The sequence below is a fragment of the Sceloporus undulatus genome, chromosome 2, assembly GCF_019175285.1.
Source record: "Sceloporus undulatus isolate JIND9_A2432 ecotype Alabama chromosome 2, SceUnd_v1.1, whole genome shotgun sequence".
Taxonomy (NCBI): domain Eukaryota; kingdom Metazoa; phylum Chordata; class Lepidosauria; order Squamata; family Phrynosomatidae; genus Sceloporus; species Sceloporus undulatus.
Genome location: NC_056523.1, coordinates 10,100,214 through 10,123,497, shown reverse-complemented (window position 1 = coordinate 10,123,497; position 23,284 = coordinate 10,100,214). Strand labels below are relative to the sequence as shown.

The window sequence follows — 23,284 nt, the reverse complement described above, 5'->3', positions numbered from 1 at the left end:
ATTCCACCTGAATGTTAGGAAGAAATTCATGATGGTAAGAGCTGTTCAACAGTGGAACATGCTCCTTCAGAGGGTGATGGAGTCTCCTTCTTTGGAGGTTTTTAAAGAGGCTGGAAGGCCATCTGTCGTAAATGCTTTGGTTGTGTATTCTTGTATGCAGTAAGCCACCGGGGTCTCTTACAACTCTATGATTCAGTGATTGTATGACTAAGAAAATGGTCTTGATAAACAATTGGTCAGAAGTATGAAAAGGGATTTTAGCCAAAGTTAGAACCCCTCCCCACAAAACCCATGGTTTTTTATTTCATTTGCAAAATTACCAGATTTCACTGTACAAGTATACCTCGATAACAAAATGGAAATGTTCCTAGGCATCATTTCTTTAAGAGAAGTTTGGTACCAGAAGCAGAAAGAGTAGGGAAAGGTTATAAGTCAGCGTGGTAAAGTGGTATGAGTGATGGGCTAGGACTCTGGAGATTAGGTTCAAATCTCCATCCAGCAATGGAAAACCCATTGGATGACTTTGGGCAAGTCACGCTCTCTCAGCCTAAAAGGAAGGCAAAGGAACTCCCTGAACAAATCTTGCCAAGAAAAGCCCGTGAATGGGTTACTTCATGGTCACAATAAATTGGAAATGAATGGGAAGGCACACAACGAGGGAAAGGTCCCTACACTACAAAATGGAGTGGTTTATGAGATGTTTTTAATAGTTTTATAGTCCGTAAACCGTTTTGATCTAGGGAGAAACGGTATACAAATAAAATTTATTATTATTATTATTATTATTATTATTATTACTCTGTAAGTTTGAGCAAACTTTGTACCCAAAAATAAACTCTGCTAACCCCAGTCTTAACACCAATCCTGTTTTGAGAAAATTGTTCTTGAAGAGAAATTAATTTGACGGTTTGGGATTAAATGAAAATTTCCTTTATTAAAGAGCTTATTCTCAAAACACAGCATAGCCTGTGCAGTATTGGTGCAACTTGAGGTGTGCATTGTAGTGTGTATATTTAGCTTATTTTGATGACTGAGCCTTTGTTCTGGAGCTGACACTTGGGACTGCCTTTTTGAAGGACTGTCATCTAATTTGTGCTCCTCTGTCCAGTACAACTGAGCTTGTGTGTGTATGTTTGCAGAAAAAAATGTTCCCCCTTGTCCACTTTGCTATTTTTTGTTTGATGAATACACAGCTGAAAGGGACATTCTCAAGAGTGACTAGAGGTTTTCAGCTGACTAGTGTACATAAATGACAAGCATACCTCAGTTAACAAAGCCTTGACAGCAAAGTTCCTTTTTACAAACTATTCTTGCACCCTTAGCTCCCTGGCTCACTCTTCCTTCTTGTCACCTGTCTAGCTGTCTAAGATGCATCAGGAGTGGGAGGATGGCATAGGAGGGCTATAGAGATACAAACTTTTAATGTCCGGTCTGCAGTAACAATAAAGCTTGAGTTGAGAATCTGCCAGATTCTACTCTAGCCAATCATACTGTAGCTGTGTGTACCTATCTATACCAGGCAGGAAAAACAACAGATGACTCCGGAACATTTTTACAAAATATGCATGAACTACAAATAGGAGAGAAATGTGAAACCTGAGGTACCTGCTTACGCTCCAGCATGTCAAAAAATAAAATAAAATACAGACCTGTAAGCCTGGCCAGACATCGAATATCATACAAAAAGTGGAGGATGGTGAAAGAAAAGTAATTCCTTGATGTGTTTTGAAAGAAGGCTTCAAGTGGCTCAGAACAGTTCTCCTTACTTAAAGCAAGGCCTACCCTGCCTGGTTGTTTCAGTTCACATGAGTATATCCCTACTTTTGAACAAAAGGTTTGCTGAAACATGTTCAACTGATTTTTAAAAATATTTATTTATTTAGTGTAGCAGGAACCTGTCCCTATTATTTGTCTCCTGTACCCAATTTTCTGTTATCACAGGCTGCATCCACACTGCAGAAATAATCTGATTTGACAGCATTTTAACAGCATAGCATTTAACTCAATGCTGTGGAATTTGTAGTTTTATGAGGCATTTAGCCTTCTCTGTAAAGAGAGCTCTAGTGCCACAACAAACTACAGTTTCTATAATTCCATAGCATTCAAAATGTTGGCAACTTGGATTATTTCTGCAGTGCAGATGCAGCCTAACTAATGCCCAGGAACACAGCATGTTAACTGAGGTATATACAGTACCAGTAACACACCATCTACCTATATACTTTAGTAACTAAAAGTGGTATCAAGGCAGAGAACAAGCAAGTAGAATCGCACCATTTGTTCTAACCTGTTACATTTTTCAACTCTTACTTTACAAATATGATTATGAACAGTAGATCTGTTTTTGTGCTTTTAAATACAGAAGTAAACAGCGTGTGTTTGTATGATGGGGGATCTCTAGTTTGTGGAATTTTCCTTTTTGGATGTTTGGTTAAACCTACTACAGGGAAGTAGTTATGGGATGTACTAAGAAGAATTAAAAAAACACTTTTTATTCAAATATCAAGCTCACCTCTACGCTTCTTCTGATGCTTGAAGAAAGATGGTTTTCTGCTACTGGAGCTGCTTTCCACAGCATGCAAATGTTTCTTGTGTCTCTCAAGATTTGAACTTTTGCTGAAGAACTGCCCGCACTCTTGACATTTATAATGCTTCTCGCCTGCATGGGTTCTCATATGTAGAAGAAGAGTAGCTAATTTATACGTTTTATGTCCACACTTGGAACATGTGTGTTTTTTATCACCTTGACCTTTTCTCATTCTTCTCACAGGCGTTTGCCCATTCACAGGGGAACAAGATGGGTTGCCCCTCTGATGACTGTAGAGGGCTGATTTCTGAGTGAATGTTTTTCTACAGCCTTGGCATTTGTAGGGCTTCTCGCCTGTGTGGGTTCTCTGGTGTCTCAGCAGATCGGATAAATAATAGGCTCGGTGTCCACAATCAGGACACTCGTGTTTTCTCTCAAGTCTTGAATATCTGCTATCCTTCGTACCACTCACAGTGCGTTTGGGAAGTTGGCCAATTTTGCTTTTTGGAGGTGGACCAATTCTGCTTTTTGGAGGTCGACCAATTTTACTTTTGGAGGGTTGACCAATTTTGTTTTTTGGAGGTCGACCAATTTTCCCAACCCGGTGGTCTGATTTGGAACCTCCTCGATGAAGACCCTTTGCCATGGTGTTAATTAACTCCTCATCATCTGCAGGAAACAGAGATAATTCAGATATAAAAACCTTACAAACGTCCCAAATATACTGCTTAGCCTCACCTGAAATTTGAGGTTTCACCAGAGCAACTCTACTTGCAACTCCACTTATAAAAAGTATTTTGCTTATGCTACTCTATAAAGCAATGTTTCTGAAATGTTGGTCCTCCCAGTGTTTTGGACTTCATCTCCCAGAATTCCTGATTGTTGGCCAAGCTGGCTGGTATTTCTGGGAGCTGAAAAATCCAAAGCGCCTGCAGGACCAGTGTTTGGAAACCACTACAGATTATAAAGCAATTCAATGCTGTTACTTTATGATAATGGATAGGAAAAGTGTGGCTCCAAATGACCCCTCAACCATTCCAGTATTTTTGGGATAGGCGTTTTTAAAAAGTAAAAAAGAAGCAATTCTCTCCCCCACCCCATATTTGGCTCCTTCTGGACTACTTAACAACAACAATAATAATTTTATCTGCCCCTCCCCATAGGGAATGACAACAGACTAACAAATATATGTCAGTTAAAACACAACTTCAATTAAAATATACTATTAAAAAAACCCCAAGAAACATATATATTAAAACAATCTATATTTAAAATTCATCTTTTAAAATTTGCAATGAGAAGCCTTAAGGGATGTAAACCAGCACTTCTATTATTCCCCCCTCCATCTTGCCACACTCCTTGAGGGATAATTTTTGCCATGTTTTAGGGCAGGGGTAGGCAAGCTTTTTGAGCCAGGGGCCGGGTTGCTGTCCCTCAGACAACTGGGGGGGGGGGGGGGGTGGGGCCAAAAATTAAATAATTAAATAATTTAAAATAAATAAATAATAAATAAACCGGAATAATGTAGGACAAAATTTTCAAATGGGAGACACTTTTTTTTTTTTTTTTTTTTTAAGGAGGACATGCAAAAAAATTTTTTGCTGATTTTTAAAAATGTTAATTATAAATGCATGTTTCGGAGGCTTCTATAGACAATTTGCCCCTCTTGCCCCCATTGTGCCACCCTCCTCCTGATGGCCAAGGCCCCACGCCCTCATGCGAGAGGCCAAAGGCTCCGGCGGCAATTAGCAGCAGGACCAGGCGGGGGCCGGTCCCGAGGCCTTGCCGGGCCACATCTGGCTCGCGGGCCGCAGGTTGCCTACCCCTGTTTTAGGGGCTCCTGGACTGTTTTAGAACCAAAAGAGGCTTAAAAAACAAACTAACAGGAAATAATCTGAAAACACACACCCAAAGTCACTGTTTGTTTTTTTAAAAGCCTCTCCTCTTTCATATAGAAACATATTTTCTAAAACATATGGGGAGGGGAATGAAGTGGTACAGGCTGGTGTTCCTCCAGGGTCTCCTGAAGGGCCAATGAGGCTCTAAACCACTAGCAGTTATCCCACCCACCCCAAAATAAAGAGTCACTGCAGAGGTCAGGGACGAAAAAAGCCACCACTGGATTCCTACCCACCACTGAGTGTGACGTCACATTCAGCAACATGGGCTTCAGAAACAGTCTGCCGTTGAGATGCGTGGACTTGCTGGTGCTTCACCAAGGTTGGCAACCATGCAAAGGTCTTCCCACAGTCATGGCATCTGTATGGCTTCTCCCCTGCATGGATACGTGCATGTTTAACAACATCTGACCATTTGGCAGCTGTGTATCCACATTTGGAGCACAAGTGCTTCTTCTGTGTCGGGTGATCCATGGATTCTTCTGTAGCCGCCTCCTTGTAAGAGTAGGACTCATCTGGAAATGTCTCATTTTCCAATTTGATCTCTGCTTCTCCTTTTGATTCCCCCTCACCTGCAGGGACAAGCAATAATTCAGATATATATTTTCTTACTCAGCCTAGAAGAGAGAGAAAGAAAAAAAAACCAATGGGCAGTCCTGGAGAGTTCAGAGTCCTCCTCTCTACCATCTCCTACTTCCCTCTGATCCCTGCGGTCCATATCTGTCCTTCTTGTGTAAAATGAAAAGTGACTTCTGTTTTTTAAAATAGTTCTTTGGCCAAAAAGAAGGTACAAGTGGCAATGTGTGCTTACTTTATTAGATGCCAGAATTACATTTCTTATTACAGTCAGACCTCTGTACTTGCGGGGGATCCGTTCCGCCTTCCCATCGATATGAAAATCTGCACATGCTCAAATCTCATTGAAAATAATGGCGGTGTGGCAAGGATGCCCACTAGTGCAGTCATGTGCACAGACCCCATTAGCTAAAACGGGGGCTTGCCATCTATTGATGGTTAAATCCACAGATGGCAGGTCCATTGATAAGGATGGCAGGCTGTATTCTTACCTGTGCTCCAAAAAAATACCACCACCCCATATCGGCTGCACTATGATGGGCGGGGGAAATCGATCTGCTCCCAACTTTCCTTGTTGCTTCTTTCTAACAAGTGGGAGGTCAATTTCTAGCCAAGCATGTCAAAGAATCACACTGAAGGACCTAGAGATGCCCACAAACACTTCCATTTTCTTTTTTTAAAAAATGTTTCCAAAACTATCCTTCAATTTTTCAGTTGAAGCGAGAAGAAAGCAGTGCAAGCAGCTATGAACCAGATCGGAGGCTGTGATTTCAGTGGCATTGTGAGGCTTCCGTTTTCTAAGAAACCCCATATAGGTGTTTGTCAGCATCGCTAAGTCATTCAGTGTGATCCTATGGTATGCTTGGCTGGAAACTGACCTTCCATTTGTTTTGAGGAACTGATGGGAGGAAAGATGTTGCGAAATTGGTTCCCCTGCCCTTTCCAGGGCAGCAGGTGGAAGGGGTGGCTATTTCAGGTACATTTTCACAGTGTGAAACTACAGTACAGTGGACCCCAGTATCTGCTGAGGTGTGGTTCCAGGACAAACCGTGGATCAGGAACCCATGGGTAAGAAGGGCTAACTATATAGTCAAAATATAGGGCTCAGTACTATCCATAGTTTCATGCATCCGCATAGGGTCTTGGAATGAATAATGTATGACTAGAACTACCTCTTCCATACAAGTACATATGATTTATTTTAAAAAAAATTTACGACTAGGGTAGTCCAGAGACTGTATAATCTACAAAAGGATGGGTCTGGGGGAAAAATTCTTCAAGCAAAGTGAACAGAGTCATCTTGTTTGCCCATGAAGCTCTTCAGACACACTGGAACACACAAGCAGTGAGGAAACGAATCCCCTGTAAAACTTTTTGTCAGCTGATAGATCTAGAATGCATAACAGTTCTGAAATACTTATTAAAGCCAGTTTTCTACAGTTTACCACAGCAGTAGAAAATCATTGTTGTTAGCAAGTATGATGATGCTATCATCAGATGTGGTTAAGTTCTCAGTTAGCTATTTCCCTTAAATTTAGCAAATCAAAGGGGAAATAAAGTTAGTTGAGACATACTTGCAGGTATGATTTTCCTGATGATATGTACTTGATTAGCCTACTTCTATGCTCAGTTCCTAAATTAAAGATGTATACCTTCTTTGTTATACTCCCATCCAATCACATGTGTACTTGTAGAAAATCGAAAAGGCAGGTCCAAGAGGTCTCTTACTGTTTCTGCTGCTTCTTTCTTAGACACACCCTCTGAATTTTATCACAACAAGAGCAAGGCCTCAGAGGTTAAGAGCACCCAGCCCTTAGGCTGATATCATCTGCTAATTCCCTTTCTCCATATTTCCTCTGAATCCAGCAGCTGGGGGAAAAATCAGATTTTCCCAACAAATTTATACTGTTGTGAGCTATCCCAGTAGTAACACAAAATACTTTGGTGCGACTTGGTTTAGAAATTGGCAATCAAGACCCATAATGCTTACAAAAGACGTGCTGCGGATGAAAATGAAAACTGCCACAACTGATTTGTTGGCATGGATCTACACAGTTACTTGCATTCTGAACTCTTTCAGGGGGTTGGTGGCTACAGGGTCTCTCATGAAGTGGTTATAAACTCCAAGGTTTACAACTATACAAGGTGAAATAACACTGAAATGATCTCATTTATATTTCTCTTTTTTAGCGGGCATCCTACAGCAGATAAAACACCAGGGATGGCCACATCAGTGAACTGGAGAAGAACAAATTAGAAATCAGCCAACTTTTCACGCCTACCTGTCTGTGTCGCCTGATGCTCTGCAAAAGAAGCACTGAAAACAGGCCTCTTTTGGGGGCATGTGTTTTGCTTGTGCTGATGAAGGGTCGATGGCCACCGGAAGCTTCTCCCACATTCATGGCATTTGTAGGGCCTCGCTGTAGAATGGATTCTAGTGTGATTCATGAGCTCCGAGTACTTGTCAGCTTTGTACCCGCATTCAAGGCACCTGTGAACCTTCCCTTTCCGAGAAGTGGCAAGTTTCGTCAGCACCACCCTGAGGGTTTTGACCCCCAGCTGAAAAGAAGATGCCCTATCCTCATCATGTGGCTTCCTCAGATGAAGCTTTGAAGTGGGATCAGGTTCAAAGATGGCAGGGCTCAACGAAATAATGTCTGTGGAGTGTTCTAGAGAATCCGGCTGGGTCCCTTGCAGTGGCAGAGAATTGTCACTATTTTTACCTGGGTCCTCAACACCTGCAGTGACAGAGGAAAAAAATCAAGCATATGCTCTCTCCCCCGTTAAAACAAGGGGAAACAAGGAAATGAGGCAAACTGTGTAACTGTAAGCCTTGTGGCTGGCTTACTCATGTATGAACTAGGTGCATGTCTATGCTCAATGCCTGGCAGCTGAATGTGGAAAGCAATTCCAGAAGAAGACATATCTATAATCATACAAGAGGATGTGTGCCTATCTTTTAGAGGCACAGTTCCAAGACCATAAACCTGAGACACTTAAATCTTGTCATGCAAGTCAGGAGAACCAGAGGAACTTCAACCTCAATGCCAGACTTTGATAATCCTTCCCTAGAGAAACCAGGAATTGTCAAAACATTCTTATGCTGTCATAGTCTTAGAAACCGACCAGGATGGGCTTTTAATGGCACGCTGTGCTGTTTTAAGATTTGTATATAGAAATTTAATTTTAATGTCCTGTCTTTTAGTTAACTATTATATTTGTGGTTTTATTCAAGTTTTTGTACAGTTTTAAATCTGGATTGTTTTCAATATGTTGTAAGCAACCTTGAGTCCCATTATTTGGGGAAAGGTGGGATATAATGACTATAATAATAAAAATCCATGAATTAATGAACCGAAAAGGCCTGTTTGATAAGGGGTGTGGCTAGTCATCATTCATGGTGGGCATTTAAGCAATGAGCTTGGCTTGACGCTGATGATTTCTGTCAGATAAAGGCATGAATAATTTATTTTAAAATCGCATGAAGGAGGATTTAAATATCTGCTATTTAAAGGACAGAGGATGGGTCAGTTACAGACTTCTATTTGTCTGTGAAGAAAGTCAAAATGCTGTAAAAATAGGGAAGATCTACCATCTGCTAATATGGTGCATGGTCCAAATAGAGCAAGCAGAAGTGAGAAACCTGTATCGACCTCAGTGATGGACCTTTCATTGCTGCATCTCTTAGAGAAACTCAGAGAAAATCTAGTTGAAGGCCAGCAAAAGGACTAGTTGCTGGTTCTCTAACCGATGAGCTCTAAATTGTTAGTGATCTCTAGCAGGATGCACGATGCTCAAGATATGGTGAATGTTGTATTTCAACAAGGATCTCAGCAAGAGCGTTGAATTCAGAAAATAGAAAAATCTAACATCCAACTTAAAAATAAAATTGAAGACCTTGAAAACAGGTCCCTGAACCTGTGACGCACAAGAGACTACAAACCTTTATACTTGAGTAGATGGGGGGGGGGGGATGCCCTGAACTGGCATTACAATTGGCTGATACTGAATGCATTGACTGATCTATAGCACCTCTGAGACCTTTAAGCAAAACGCCAAGCGACATCATTATACTATTTGACAAATTTCCAGATAAGGTGCTGGCTATGAGTAAACTTTTAACATATCTGCTTTGAAGTATGAGGGCCCTAAAATCATCATCTATTAAGATCTCTCCACAGAGACAGTGAGAAAGAGACAATCTTTTAAAGCTTTCACAACCCTGCTACAATCAGCTGTGACACAAAATTCAAATAGGGATTCCATTTCAAGCTGATTATCTTCCACAAGAGTAGCACAATGATTGCATCTGGTAGATCACAGATGATACGGATCTGTGAAGCACTGGACATTGTGTTGCCCAAGGACCTATAAGAGGAGATCTGCTCTGAGGAACCAACAGTGATCACAGTAGAGGCTGATCTTTGAGATGCGAAATGACAACTTGTGCAGAAGAAGAAAAAAAATAAGATGATCAAACCCAACCCCACAACTCTGGCTTAGATAAAGCTAGACTATTTTGGCATTGAAACACTTGGATTCATTTTTCCTGTCTTCTGGGCTGTCAAGTTAAGACTCGTTTTAATGCTGGGCAACCTGTGATAAGAAATGGTGATCATTTTCTTGCAGAAAGCAGGATAAAAATACATTTGTTCTAACTCATGTGTTCAAAGTCATTTCTTCGTTTTCTTGCTTTGATTTTAAACCGGCAGGCAGCCTCACAGCTCAATCTGTAACTGATTCCGTTGCTAAACAGTGACATTTCCCCACACATTTCCAGAGGAGATTAGATTGAGTCATTTTGATCTCCTCTGGAAATTTGACTTACAGACTGAGTCTGTGCTCCATTTTTCTTGGTCAAAAATTAAACAGTTTCTGAAAGATTATATTTTGTTGTTTTTACTAGTTATGTAGTTTCTCAGAACAAATTATGAATACTGTAAGAGTTGTACTGCTTAATATCAGAGGCCTATGCTCTGCTTCTAAGAGGGAGTAAATTTTAAAATGCATTTAACAGCTGCAGCCAAATATTTTGTTCCTTCGGGAAATCCACAGAAAAAGGATTAAATCCAACTGTGCCTCAAAAATTGTTTGGTAATTAATTCATGATTAGGGAAGGCTAATTGAGTCGTAATTTATTTGATAAAACCTGTCCCTCAAAACTTGACAAAGGACACAGAGAGTCAGTGGGCAGATATTAAATTAACACTAGTGAATAAATGCACAAACCATATATATTTCTGGCTTCAAATCCAGAGTTTTTCTCGTTCAAGGTCAATTAGGCTTAATAGTGCAAATCTATTTTTAACATTCTCTTTAAATTCTATGGGGATGTTCTTCAGGTTGTATTTTGGCAAGGTGGTTATGCTAATTTTTGATATTCACAGTTCTGGTTCTTGCCACAATCTGCTGCTTCTGGTCTTGTTTTTTGCAGAGAAAACGAAGCATTTCATCTTTTTTCTAATTATGCAAGTCTTGCTTAATTTCCATACTGGCCATCAGGTGAAGTCCATGTATACAGTTGCTTGTTGGGTTGCTTGAAGAATAATTGCAATAATTAAATCCTCAAAAGGCACACTAAAAACCTCCTCAAAAGAAATTGTAAAGGAGACTTCTGCTCTCTTACAATCTTCAAAACCTTCATCTTCAGATAGAATCAATTGATTTTATTCAGTCTCACAGAAAATGAAATTAAACAAGCAATTCAAAAATTAAAACTAGGGAAATCTCTGGGTCATGATGGCTTTACAGAGGAATTCTATAAACCTGTTATAATGAAAAAACTCTATACCTAATCAGCTTGATTAATGAGTTTTTGATGCAAGATCCATGTCTACAAACCTGGTTTACATGAAGAATCATCCTAATTCCTAAAACAGACAAAGGTTACCCCACTACATCAGCATTCACACCAACTGTCACAATCACAATGTTAAATTCTTCACCTCTGTTCTAGGAAAGAGGATTAATAGTTTCATAAAAGGAATATATTGAGTCTGATCAAGCAAGCCTTATGCCTAACTGTTGATTGTCAGGTGTTCTTTGTCAAGCATTAAATGTAACATATCACTCTACTCAAATGAAGACTCCAATTGACCTCTTATCCTTTGGTGTTTTAAAAGCTTTTGGTACAGAGAACTGGAGGTATTTATTTGGAGTGTTAAAAAACGAATTTGAGAAACATTTAGAGATGTTATACAGTAATTCAGAAGCCATTGACCAGTCAATAGATTAAATTCAAGCAAGGTTCTCTCTGCTACCTCTTTTGTATGCCTTAGCAATTGAATCTTTAACTAGTAATATGTAGAGAGATCTTGTAGCACCTTTCAGACTAACTGAAAAAAAGAAAAAGAAATTGGCAGCATTAGCTCATAGTGCCAATTTCTTTCTTTCAGTTAGTCTCAAAGGTGCTACAAGATCTATGTACTGATTCTACAGACTAAAACAGCCCAAACACAAACGGCCCTACAATTGGGAGGCAGGTTTAGAAAACTATCCTTATTGGGCAGGATTGCCATTATAAAATTGTTACCCCCTGCCTCTTTTTTCTATTTCAAATAATTTTCCTTTCTCCAATGCTGGCAAGGCTTAAAGCCTGGCCAAATGTAACCAATGTCTTTGCATTTAGCTATAAAAAGCCCATATTTAGGAAATCTACTCCACACCTCACCACTGAAAAAGGTCTATTAGTCCCATATATAACACTGTCTTTTGTTGCTTTCTGTTGCTTTTCAATTGAGTCAAATACCTTATCAGGAGAGACACCACTGTTAAGTACCGTAGATGAGAATGGAGTTCCAAGCAACTTAACAAGCAGAATTCAAACTGTTCTTTAAAAAGGTTGTATGAACGAAAATTAAAGCAATTAAAAAGTCATGGTTACAAACATCTATTATGGTCTGAAACGAATGGAAACAATGTCTTATCACCAGACTCCTTGCCCATTTGCCCTTTTCTTTGCACCCACTTTTGCACAATTCAGATAAATGTAAACAGTTTCAGGAAAGGAAAGGAAAAAGTTTTACTCCATTCAAAACCTCTTTTCATAAAGGTAAAGCTAAAACAACTAATGAATCATTTGCAGAATTGGAGTCATTATTAATTGGTTTTATCTTGAGCAAAAGTTGTAACCTTCACATCTAAATTAGCAGCATAAAGAGAGACTTCGAGGGCTTTAACAATTTATGAGAAAACATAGTTTCCCTTGTTTGTAATTGCTTAATTGATCACGTATATTGTAAAGACCATTTGAAACAGGTTGGAGGTCTGATCTAGGCATCACAATATCAGAGAAACCCTGGACTAATATGTGGGCCTTTCCTTTCAAATCCTGATTTGCGTTAGATAGAGAAAATGCTTTGAAAAATGGTTCCTGACTCTAGTCAAACTGGCAAAAATGGTGAGAAACGTGTCTCCAAAATGTTGGAGAGGACGTGATGTTATGGGAATATACACACACTTGTGGCTTGACTGTCCTAGAAATAATTTCATTTTGGCATTCCCTTCTCCTTTTGTGTCATGTCTTTTTAGATTGTAAGCCTGAGGGCAGGGAAATGTCTAATTAACTACATATCTGTAAGCCGTTCTGAGAGCCTTTATGGCTGAAGAGAAGGCTAAAAATACAGAAAATAAATAAATGCTATTCTAAGACAGGTCTTCCAGAAACCTCATCAATGGCCTCACGGTGGACTGTTGTGCTGCTCATTTGGCACCTTCTACAATATTCTGACCTCCTCATGAACAGTGTCCTAATGATTTTGGATTTCTCAGTTCACTTCCTTGTCTTTGTTATTTTTGTTATATTACTGTAATTATAGTGGGCCCTTGGTATCTGCTAGGGTTTGTTCCAGGATCCCCCATAAATACCAAAATGTGGATGCTCAAGTCCTATTCAATACAATGGCACAGTGAGATGGCATCCCTTGTATAAAATGGCAAAATCAAGGTTTGGTTTTTGGAATTTATATATATTTTAAGTATTTTCAAACTGGATGCTTAAATCCGTGGATAAAAAGTCCGTGGATATGGAGGACTGACTGTACTTGTAACCAAAAAACTGCAGTTTGAAGCCTACAGTGCCAACCTCAGTCTCTAAGTGGCAGACTTGACTATTCTGAACACAAAATTCAAAGACTCAGCTGCGTTAGGCTGGAAAATGAGTATGCAAAGAGATCTTGTAGCATCTTTGAGACTACTTGGAAAAAAGAGGCTGATATCATGAGCTTTTGTAGACATGAGTCTACTTCCTCAGATGGTCTATTTCTTCAGATCAATTCTATGAAAGCTCATGCTACCAACTTCTATCTTTCAGTTAGTTTCAAAGGTGCTACAAGATCCCTTTGCACACTACCTTGAACATAGGTTTACAGTTATAGAAACCTGGGGGTCACATGGACCCAAAAGGGCTGCACCCTTCATTGTGAACCCAGTACATTGGGTTTGTAGTTTACTCAAGAAGTTCCCTTGCATCATATAGAGGAGTTGATGGCAATTCTGCTGTTTCTGGCTCGCCTGAGCTCTTTTGGACATAGAAATGTACGGAAATCACTTTTGGGGTCTTCTAGGACTAAAATACCGGACCTGCTGTACTAGGGGATTCTGAGAATTGTAGTAGCCCCCCACCCCAAAAGGAACTTTGCAAGCTCCTATAGCTATTTTGCTCCATAAAACACCTCCAGAATATCTGTTGACAAACAATCCTAAGAAAGCAATGAAGAATAAACACATTTTGGAAGTTAGCTATATTGGGATGGATGGATACACATACACACAGCTAATGATGAACGATGAGGCTTACCTTCAGGCATGACCTTACGCCTCGTAAGGGTTCGTGTGTTAGTGTGGAGTTGCTGGTGCCTTGAGAGATTGGACTGCCACTTGAAGGCTTTGCCACATTCTGGGCATTCGTAGGACCTGTCCTCTGAGTGGACCTTCATGTGCTCAGTCAGGCCTACCAGAGTAGCTTTGCTGACTCCACACTCAGTACATATGTATCCACCATCAGTCTGGGACTTTGAGCTCCTAGTTCCAACCTTTCCATTGTTGCCTGCCAATGCATGAGTTTTCTGGTGAGCCTCAAAAAATGCTTTTCCTTTGTACGTCTTCCCACATTCAGTGCACTCGTACACATTCTTTGAGTGTGTCTGCATGTGCCTCAGCAGATCAGATAAGTAATAGGCTTTGTGGCCACACTCAGAACACACGTGTCTTTTCTCCGCTGGTTTATACCGGCCGTACTTTTTCACAGTTTTCCGCCTACCTCGAGAAGGTGTTTCCTGCCTTTGAGGTATGTTTCTTGCAGGGGGAGGCTGTTCCTTTTCAAGATTCTTGGAAGTATCTTCTGTGAATGGGTCTGGGAAGTCAAAGGAGTCATCTGTCTCCGAATCCCCTTCCTGGGAATTTTCTGTTTTGATTCCACTCAGCATTTTGCCACCTGGTGGAAAGTCAGGAAAATGTACCAAGGTATCACTTCCAATGAACAATTAACTGGCATAACATCAGGGAAACCTCTACAATCAAGTCACTAACTGACCTTAGGAAAATAAAATCTTCCCTTTCTCTCAGCCTCAATAGCCCAATCTGGACAATGGGAAGCTAGCTCAACTACAAGAAAGTGCCAATGGTATATATACCTCAGTGACTTTTCCCTAGAAATCTTTCTGTTTGTGTTCATGATATTATGTTGTTGTTGTTGTGTGCCTTTATCGTGTGCTTTATGTTGTTCTTGTTGTGTTTCTGACTTATGGAGACTTTAAGGCGAGCCTATTGTGAGGTTGTCTTGGCAAGTTTCTTCGGGGGGGGGGGAGGTTGCCATCGTCTGAGGCTGAGAGGGTGTGACCTGTCCAAGGCCACCCAGTGGGTTTTCATGGCAAGGCAAGGATTTGAACCTTGGTCTCCAGAGTCCTAGTCCAACACTCAAATCACTACACCACGCTGGCACACTAGTTTTATTTGATAAATTCAATTTATATTATAAATTTTATTTATTTAATAAATTCAATTTATATTATATTTATTTGATAAATTCAGTTCGTAACATACCAAACACAACCCCACCCCCCAAACTTGAATCAATATAAAATAATTCAAATCTTTATTTCAAAGCTGCAGCACAAAACCCACAGATCCCAGGGTGGCCCCATGTCTGGACAAAGTGATTCTACTCTGCTGCAAGCATGCTGAACTGAACCATGACTGCAGCAGCTGCAACAAACCCCCTTCCCCAAAGACTTGGCTTAGGAGAAAGAAAGGTGGCTGGATTGCGTATAGAAGCACCAAATGATAGAGTTAGCAGATAAATCAAGGGAAATCTAGTCCAACCACCTGCCATGCAGGAACACACACCTACATCACTCCTGAGAGATGGTCATCCAACCTCTGTACTAGAAAACTTTTTGCACATGTTCAGAGGCCTGACACAGAGAAACAAGACTAGGATTTGAAGCCCTAAGCTCAGCTCTCAAGATATTTAGGAGAGAAAATTATTCAGCACTTTCCAAAGCCAGTACTATTGCAAAGCAACAACTGTTTGGGAGGGGTGTGTGTGCATGTCTACTCTGGAATAAGCAGATTCGCCATATCCCATTTGTAGATTACTGGGTGAAGGAGAGCTCAGCCAGTGCTCAGAATTGTTACTTTTCTTTCTTTGTTATTATTATTAAATGTCTTCAAGTAAACTCCAACTTATTGCAACCCTGTCAGAGGATTTTTTTCGGCAAGATTTATTCAGAGGTGGTTTTCTGTTGGCTTCCCCTTTGGCTATGGATTTCCATGACAGAGCAGGGATTCAAACCATGACCTGTCAGAGTCCTAGGCCAGCAACTCTGACCAGTACACTACAGTGGTTCTCATTGGCAAGATTTATTCAGAGGAGATTTGCCAACTGCTTATCTCTGAGGCTGAGAGAATGACTTGCCCACACTCGTTCCATGGGCGGATTCTGTGACTGGGTGGTTTCAACCCCTGGTTTCCTAGAGCCCTACTCCAAAAGTCAAACCACTATGTGCCTTCAAGTTGTTTCCAATTTATGGCACCCCAAAGGCAAACTGAGTGTTTTCTTAACAAGATTTTTTTCGAGAAGGGAGTTTGCCTTTCCTTTTTACTGAGGCTGAATGTGTGTGACTTGCCCAAGGGGTTTCCATGGCCAAGTGGGGATTCAAACTGTGGTCTCCAGATTCATAGTCCAATGTTGAAACCACAACATCTTGCTGGCTCTCAATATTATATCTTGGGCCACCCTTACGGACTGTACTTTTTTTCACCCTTAATTTATGAAGACTGGTTTGAGATCAGACACAACTAAGATACCTGGGGTCTAGGTCAGAATTCTCTCAGTTCAGATTCTATTCTCCCTCAGTCCCAACCACACATTCTTACCCAAGGGGCTGCTTGGAAATGGCTCCCCATTCTCAGTTCTTGGAGCAAAGATGGCTTCTTGCTGACCAGGCTGGGAAATGCTCTCGGGTGGAGAAATGAGTCCTTCTTGAGGCATGAAAAAAAAAGCAAGTAATGAGGATAGTTTGGACTTTCCTGGCATATCTGGCCAAAATAACCCAAAATGCATATTCAAAGATATCTGGGATGGCTATTTTGGGCACCTGAGAAAGAGGCGGGTACAAAAACTGCATCCCTGTGAGACATGACATGGACAAGTATGTAACTTTTTATGGTGAGAGGAAAAATATTCACCACATGCTAAATGCAGATTTCATGTATGAAGACAATATACTCCAGAGTAACATATGGTTGGCCTTTACTGCAAACGGAAATTGGATGAATAAGACTTTTGGTTCAGTACACAGAGGCATTTTTGGTGTCCTTCTCTATAGGCTTCCTTGGCTCTCTTTCAAATTATCTGGTCTCTCACAGATCCAATTTAAAAATATATATAAGCCCAAACCTTTGATTAATATGCGAACACCAAAGGTCTCCTTTTCTATTTTGCAAACACCTCTCCCCTTTCCCCTAAAAAGTTTTGCAAAACCTTTCTCACTGGATTCTATTCTTTTTAAAATATTCAAGAGAATATTGATAAATACACAAAAAATAATTTCTTATATTTAAATTTGTATTTTGTATATCTTGAAAGGTACATTGGAATACTATATTTTCTGTATATTGTGCATACTTACAATATACAACATATTGTGGAAATCCTTTTCTTTGTCCCTGCATCCTCACAGGTACATCTGGTGGGAACATAGGAGAGGGGGCCTTCTTGTTGGCTGCTCCCCAAGTACTGCAACTCCCTTCCTAGAGAAGTTAGACCAGTACCCTCCCTGTTATTTTTCCACAAGGAGGCAATGACCTTTTCATTTTGGCAAGTCTTTGAGGACTGAGTGCTTAGGGGGCAGTACATAATGTACTGCTTTTTTAAATGATTTGTATTTTTTAAAACTTTTGGGGGATAGTTCTACAGTTTATAGATTAAATTTTTATCTTTTGCATGTTATGAAAATTTACTTATCTTTGTTTGAACTGTTGTAATCCCAAAATTGGGGAAAAGGCAGGATATACAAAGAAACAGTATCAACAATAAGGATATATTGCCTTCTAAAAAATAAACAGCAATTTTTTTAAAAAATTAATATTCCAAGTTCTTTCCCTCACTTTACAGACCCTTCCCCATGGGCGGATACTCACCTGAAGCATTGCTGGAGGTGCCATGGCTGGCGTTCTCCTCCTCAAGTGCCCAACAGCTAGGCTTTTGATTGAGGTTTGGCTCTTCCTTCACCTTCAAGGGCTCCTGAAACAGGGAAACATGCCTTGCTCAGATTTCCAACAGGCCCCAGAAAAGTCCAAAGACACACACTGGTCTCACACAACAACCCTGCAGTGTCATGTAAATAACTGCATGCAGACCTATGCTACGCTGAGCCATATCACCCAACTTCTTGTAAAGCCCTGAAGACTTGGTTCCTTTCTGGGTGAAATAGCAATAATAAGTACATTTCTATACCTCTTATCAGTGCACTTAAGCATTCTCTAAGTGGTTTACAATGTGTAAGCTAATTGCCCCCTAAAAAGCTGGGTACTCATTTTAATAACCTCGGAGAGATGCCAGGCTGAGTTGATCCTGAGCCCCTGGCTGGGATTGAACTCAAAACCTTATGGTTTGTGAGTGGCTGAAGTACCAGCATTTAACGACTGTGCCACCAGGGCTCCCTAAAAGGCGGCATACAAATAAAAGACAATAAATAAATAAGCTACCCAGAAGGTTCCTGGTGAATTTCAGCACTGCTGTGATCAATCCTCAACTGGCCATGGGGGAGGTAGCCAGATGCTTCTCCGATCTTACCAATATGCCATGAGGCAGCTTCAGGGTTTTGTAGTAAGTTGGGGTATGTGTGGCGTTAGGTGCTGCAAGGAGAGGAAGGGAATACCAATCCACACAGCACCCAAAAATAGACATCTGCACTTGTAAGGGACATTTATTGTGTGTATATCTTTTTGACTAAATTCCAGCTACTAGCTCTAGCTCTTCGAACTAGCAGACAGATACCTGCAAGCATAGCACAAAGTCAGTTGAGGCTGGACAGTTTCAGTGGCATCACAAATCCACAGGATATGCATGGCCATTTGCCATGCTGGGATGAGGATTCTGAACACTGTAGTCCAAAAACGCACTCCCTCAAAATCTGCCTTTTTGTTTTCAAAAATGCAAGCCCTGCTTCAAATCAATACTGTCCGTTTGGCTTCAGCCTGTAAGAGTTGAATGGCTAACGTCACATACCTGCATTAGCCCAATCCCAGGTGCTTCCTGTCCTTCTGGAGGAGGCACTACATCGATGTTCCTTGTGGGGGGCATTTCGCTGGCTGTGAAATACAAGAGGAAGAGAATTTTAAAGAAGAAAAAAAAGAGGAGACAGTGGTTCATTCAATAGTCATCAGCCACCTAGACGAAACATAGGCCTTTCATTGCATATGTTGACATTCAGCCCTTTGGTGAAAAGGGCATAAAAATAATGCTGTTGCTGTTCTGCCTAAAGGGTTTCACCCATCTATCTAATCTAAGGAGTTTATCACACAGGGATAACTGGAAGTATAAATGGGGTTCATCCCATGAAAATCACGCATTCACGATTAAGATTTTCACATGACGTCGTGATTAAAGTTCCATTATCTCAGGAATATCCCATGAAAATTGTGCAAGCATCTGCGATAAAGGTTTTCACATCATGTCACAATCAAAAGCGATTAAAACACCATTAACCTGGGAATAACCAGGCAATAAACAGCAACAAACCATTTATGGGAAAATCCTGTGAATGATTTGTTGCTGTTTATTGTTTGGTTATTCCTGGAATAATGAGTATGAAAATCTTAATCATGCTTTAATAGTAATTGCATAGTTTTCATGGGATAAACCCTGTTTAAGCTTTCCCCGTGTAATAAACTCCTAAGAGATGGCAAATCATTGGCCTGCCCTCCCCCACAGCCTGTTTTTCCAGGCCTCAACATCCCCCAAACTTTGACTCTTCCTTTCTATCCAGGAGGAGAAGGAAGGAGAAGAAGAGGAGGAGGAAGAGAAAGTAGCAGGGAGGGAGGATGAAAGAGTGAATTACCTCTCTGGCAAGACCTCCAAGAAGAAAATTCTGCTCTTAAATTGACTGCAGCCCCCTCTTGCATTGTTTAACCAAAAAACCCTCATTTTTAAAAAGGGGTAGGTAAAGTGTGGTCCTTAGGGCTGTTTACAGCTGCCAGGGCCCCTCAAAATTCTCCAATGCCCCTAAATGCTTTCTAGAGGGTGTGGAGGCCATTCTTGTCATGTTTTTGGCTTTACTAAGGCCATTTTATGTCCAGGAGAGCAGGATTTCCTTTTAGAAAAGGAAGTGATTTGTTTTTAGCATAGTTTTTTTGGGCATCGGGAGAATCCCTGACAGTTGGTGGTGTGCATCAGCAACAAGGGACACTGTAGCTTACAACTGATCTGTTAGTTGCAAAGGAAAACTGGAGCCTCAGGGCGGCCAAAGTTGTTGATCAATTTTGCCTCACACGGCTATAAAATAAGAGCAACTTGTAACTCCTTACCCATTAAACTGATTTCCTTCTCACCTTTCTGAGTGGATCCCACACAGGGCTGTCTCTGAGAGGCCTGAGTCTCCAGGGCATTTGTGGTCATTGTTGGCATAGGTACCTGAAAATTGCAACAAAGAGCCAAAATTGGAAGGCTGAACTTTATAGATAAAAACTCCACAGTGTTCACTTTACTTCCTAGTTGTTGCCTGTTTTATCTAATCAGCCCAAATAACTACCTCATACATTCTGGCATACATCAATCCATTAACATTTGAATTTGGAAGAGCCAGCTTTTAATCAGACAGGTCCCCCCCGCCCCCCGCATTATTTGAGGTTTGACGCATTACTGGAAACAAAGATTATTAAATATGATATTTTTTCTAACAATGACTGGTAGTTGTTGTTTTTAAAAAGTAACTCTCCTGTCAAATCCTTTAAAGTTTGCAAAAGGACTCATATACTGATGTATCAGACATTTATGATCTGCTTGGCTCTTTTAGACCAAAGCAGCTCTATCTTCTCAAACCTTGGGTGGCAAATGCAAATCTGTGCTGATCTTTTCATTCTACTTTTCTCCAACATATTTTTCCCCTGGAGGAACCTTGAAATAATTTTCTCATCTCAGGAAACCTTTGCATAAAAATTATTGTGTTTACAGCACAAAAAAGCCTCGCTTTCATAGCAATTCCTTACAGAATCGTACAGAACCTGTTTCTAAAACCTTGTTTGAATTGCTGCTACAGTTCTTGAGTGTGGGGTTTGGGGCTGTACTGCTCTGAGCTAGCTTGAACATACATTTCTATTTTTTTTTCCTGTAACAACTCAGCAAACACTTTGTATATCTTGACTAAAAATGCATAATATACAATTTTGAATACTATTTTAAAATTTATTTAACAGCTTGACCTGACAGCCCAAGATCTGAATGAGAAAGAAAACTGTATTGATAAAATGTTTTTATAAACTGATTCAGACTGCGACCTGTGAATTATTAATGAAAATATGTGTGCATTTTTTGGTTTCCCACAATAAAGAAGAAATTATGAGCAGCAGATTCCTCCCCTCTCTTTCAGCTTCTTTTTGAACTACAATGGGCCCTCGGTATCTGTGGGAAATCTGTTTTGTATCCCCCTCATGGATGCCAAATTCCACAGATGTTCAATTCTCATTGACTTCAATGGTGGTGCAGCCATGCCACCATTGAAGACAGGGCACTTGCTGCTCCCGGCAGTCGCTCCCCTGCCCTCGATTGCCCATTCCGAAGCCATCTGGAGCCAGAGGAAGAGGAGAGACGAGGGAGTTTAACTTCCCACCACTACCAGTGTCTCGCTATGGGAAGGTGGGCAGCCTCCCCCATGGATGCCAAATTCCATGGATGTTCAAGTCTCATTGACTTCAATGGTGGTGCAGCCATGCAGCTGTTCCCCCATTGAAAACAGTGGCACTTGCTGCTCCCGGCAGTCACTCCTCTGCCCTTGGTTGCCCATTCCGAAGCTGTCTGGAGTCAGAGGAAGAAGAGGAAGGAGGGAGTTTAACTTCCCGTTGCTGCCAGTGTCTCGCTATGAGATGACAGGTGGCCTCCCTCCTTTCCCGCCACCGGAGCTGGATGGCTGGTCCTGAAGCCTCTGCAGCCAGAGGCCCCTTGCACTCCGGTGATAGGGTCACCTTAGAGTTGCCATAAGTCAGAAATGACTTGAATGCACACAGCAACAACAACCAAAGCTGTCCTTCTGCCAGCAGATAAATACAGTGTGCCCTTTTTTTTTTCCCCGGGGTTCCATTCTGCCCCCCCCCCCGCATAAAAAATGTGTATGCTCGAGCCCCACTGAAAATAATGGGGCTTGTGCATGGTGCGGCGGCGTGGCAGTGTGCACGCACCACAGGCACATACCCCATTATTCTTAATGGGAGATGCTGCCCCTTGTGCCTCGCGGGCTCCCTAGCGGCTTTCAGCATATGCTGAAAGCCGCGAATGGTGTGTCTGTGTATGACGCGGGTGCACTGTACTTTTTTTCCAGGCAAACTTTCAGCAACTGTATAACTGCTGAAGAAGGGTTTTTTAAAGGATGAGCACTGTTCTTTGAAAATTTATGTGTTTTAAAACTAGTTTTTCATTCAACCATGTCACAATACTTAATTTGCTTCAGATTATCATCATAGCTTTTTTGTGTTTTCATCTGAAATAATTCGCAATCTTGTTGTGAGCCACCTCATAACCTCATTCTGTCAGAAGTGTGGCATAAAAGTCAGATAAGCAGGACTGCGGAGTTGGAATCGGAAACAATTTAGGGCAGTGTTGATGTCAGTAGAAATGTATTCACTTTAGCTTCAAACTGGAAACATATATTGATTGTGATTTCCTGTACGGCAAGGGTTGGACTGGATGGCTGTTGTGGTCTCTTCAACTCTATGATTCTATGATAGGTTAACAACAACTTACCATAAGGCATTTACTGCTGCAGCCCCCAAACTATGGAACAATTTACCGGAAGAGATCCGTCTTACCACTACTTTAGATGCCTTCAAAAAGGCACTTAAGACGGATCTCTTCTGGAGGACTTACCAACCTGATCTCTTATGAGTAACTTTAGAAAGACCCCCCACTTCTGATTATTAACAAGATTGTAAACAGATGACGAACCAGTCATTTTAACAATTTGTAATAACTGTTGTGATTTTATTGATTATATTTGTAAATTGTATCGTCTATTTTATTATGCTGTAATCCTGCCTGGATCCATAGGGAGAGGCATAAAATATAAATAAAATTTATTGTTATTATTATTATATTAAATGCCTAGTTTTTACAGTATATATACTTTCATAGCAATTTTGATAAGTGTTCTTGTTCAGAAATTTTAATCTATTGAGAGTACTTCTACATTGTAGAAATAATACAATTATACACCACATTGTAACTCCATCCTATGGAATCCTAGGATTTGTAGTTTTACAAGGTCTTTAGCCTTCTCTGCCAAAGCATGCTGGTGCCTGACAAAACTACAAATCCCAGGATTCTGTAGGGTAGAGCCATGGCAGTTAATGTGGTGTCAAACTTCATTATTCCTACAGCACAGATGCACCCTAAACCTATTTTATGTTTTCTCAATCTAAATATCCTAATGATTCACATGGTGATTTCTTCTGCAACCATTTTTACTACAGTAAATTTGTTATTACTAATTACTATGCATCTGCAGTTCAAGAAGGAACTGGAAGGGTCAGAGTCGAAACTGCACAGTAGAAAAACAGGCACAGGAGTTGA

The 23,284-nt window shown here is 40.7% G+C and overlaps 2 protein-coding genes across 6 annotated transcripts in view; both read right to left on the bottom strand.

Annotated features, from left to right (window-relative positions):
- LOC121921898 (zinc finger protein 397-like) overlaps positions 1-23,284 on the bottom strand; it is a 942,727-nt gene that overhangs the window by 638,604 nt on the left and 280,839 nt on the right. The gene's annotated exons all lie outside the window — the stretch shown is intronic.
- The window catches only part of LOC121921803 (zinc finger protein 594-like), a 38,444-nt gene that overhangs the window by 5,305 nt on the left and 9,855 nt on the right, over positions 1-23,284 (bottom strand). The window contains exons 3-11 of one of the 4 annotated variants that reach the window (XM_042450361.1): positions 20,056-20,137; positions 18,734-18,816; positions 17,644-17,746; positions 16,378-16,482; positions 14,261-14,434; positions 13,799-14,047; positions 7,284-7,739; positions 4,662-4,997; positions 2,513-3,196 (exon numbers count right to left, since the gene is read on the bottom strand). In XM_042450361.1, coding sequence (XP_042306295.1) covers positions 2,513-3,196; positions 4,662-4,997; positions 7,284-7,739; positions 13,799-14,047; positions 14,261-14,434; positions 16,378-16,482; positions 17,644-17,746; positions 18,734-18,816; positions 20,056-20,137 — 2,272 coding nt within the window. Of the gene's footprint in view, positions 1-2,512; positions 3,197-4,661; positions 4,998-7,283; positions 7,740-13,798; positions 14,435-16,377; positions 16,483-17,643; positions 17,747-18,733; positions 18,817-20,055; positions 20,138-23,284 lie in introns of all 4 variants that reach the window. The other 3 variants (XM_042450360.1, XM_042450359.1, XM_042450362.1) reach the window with 3 other exon arrangements.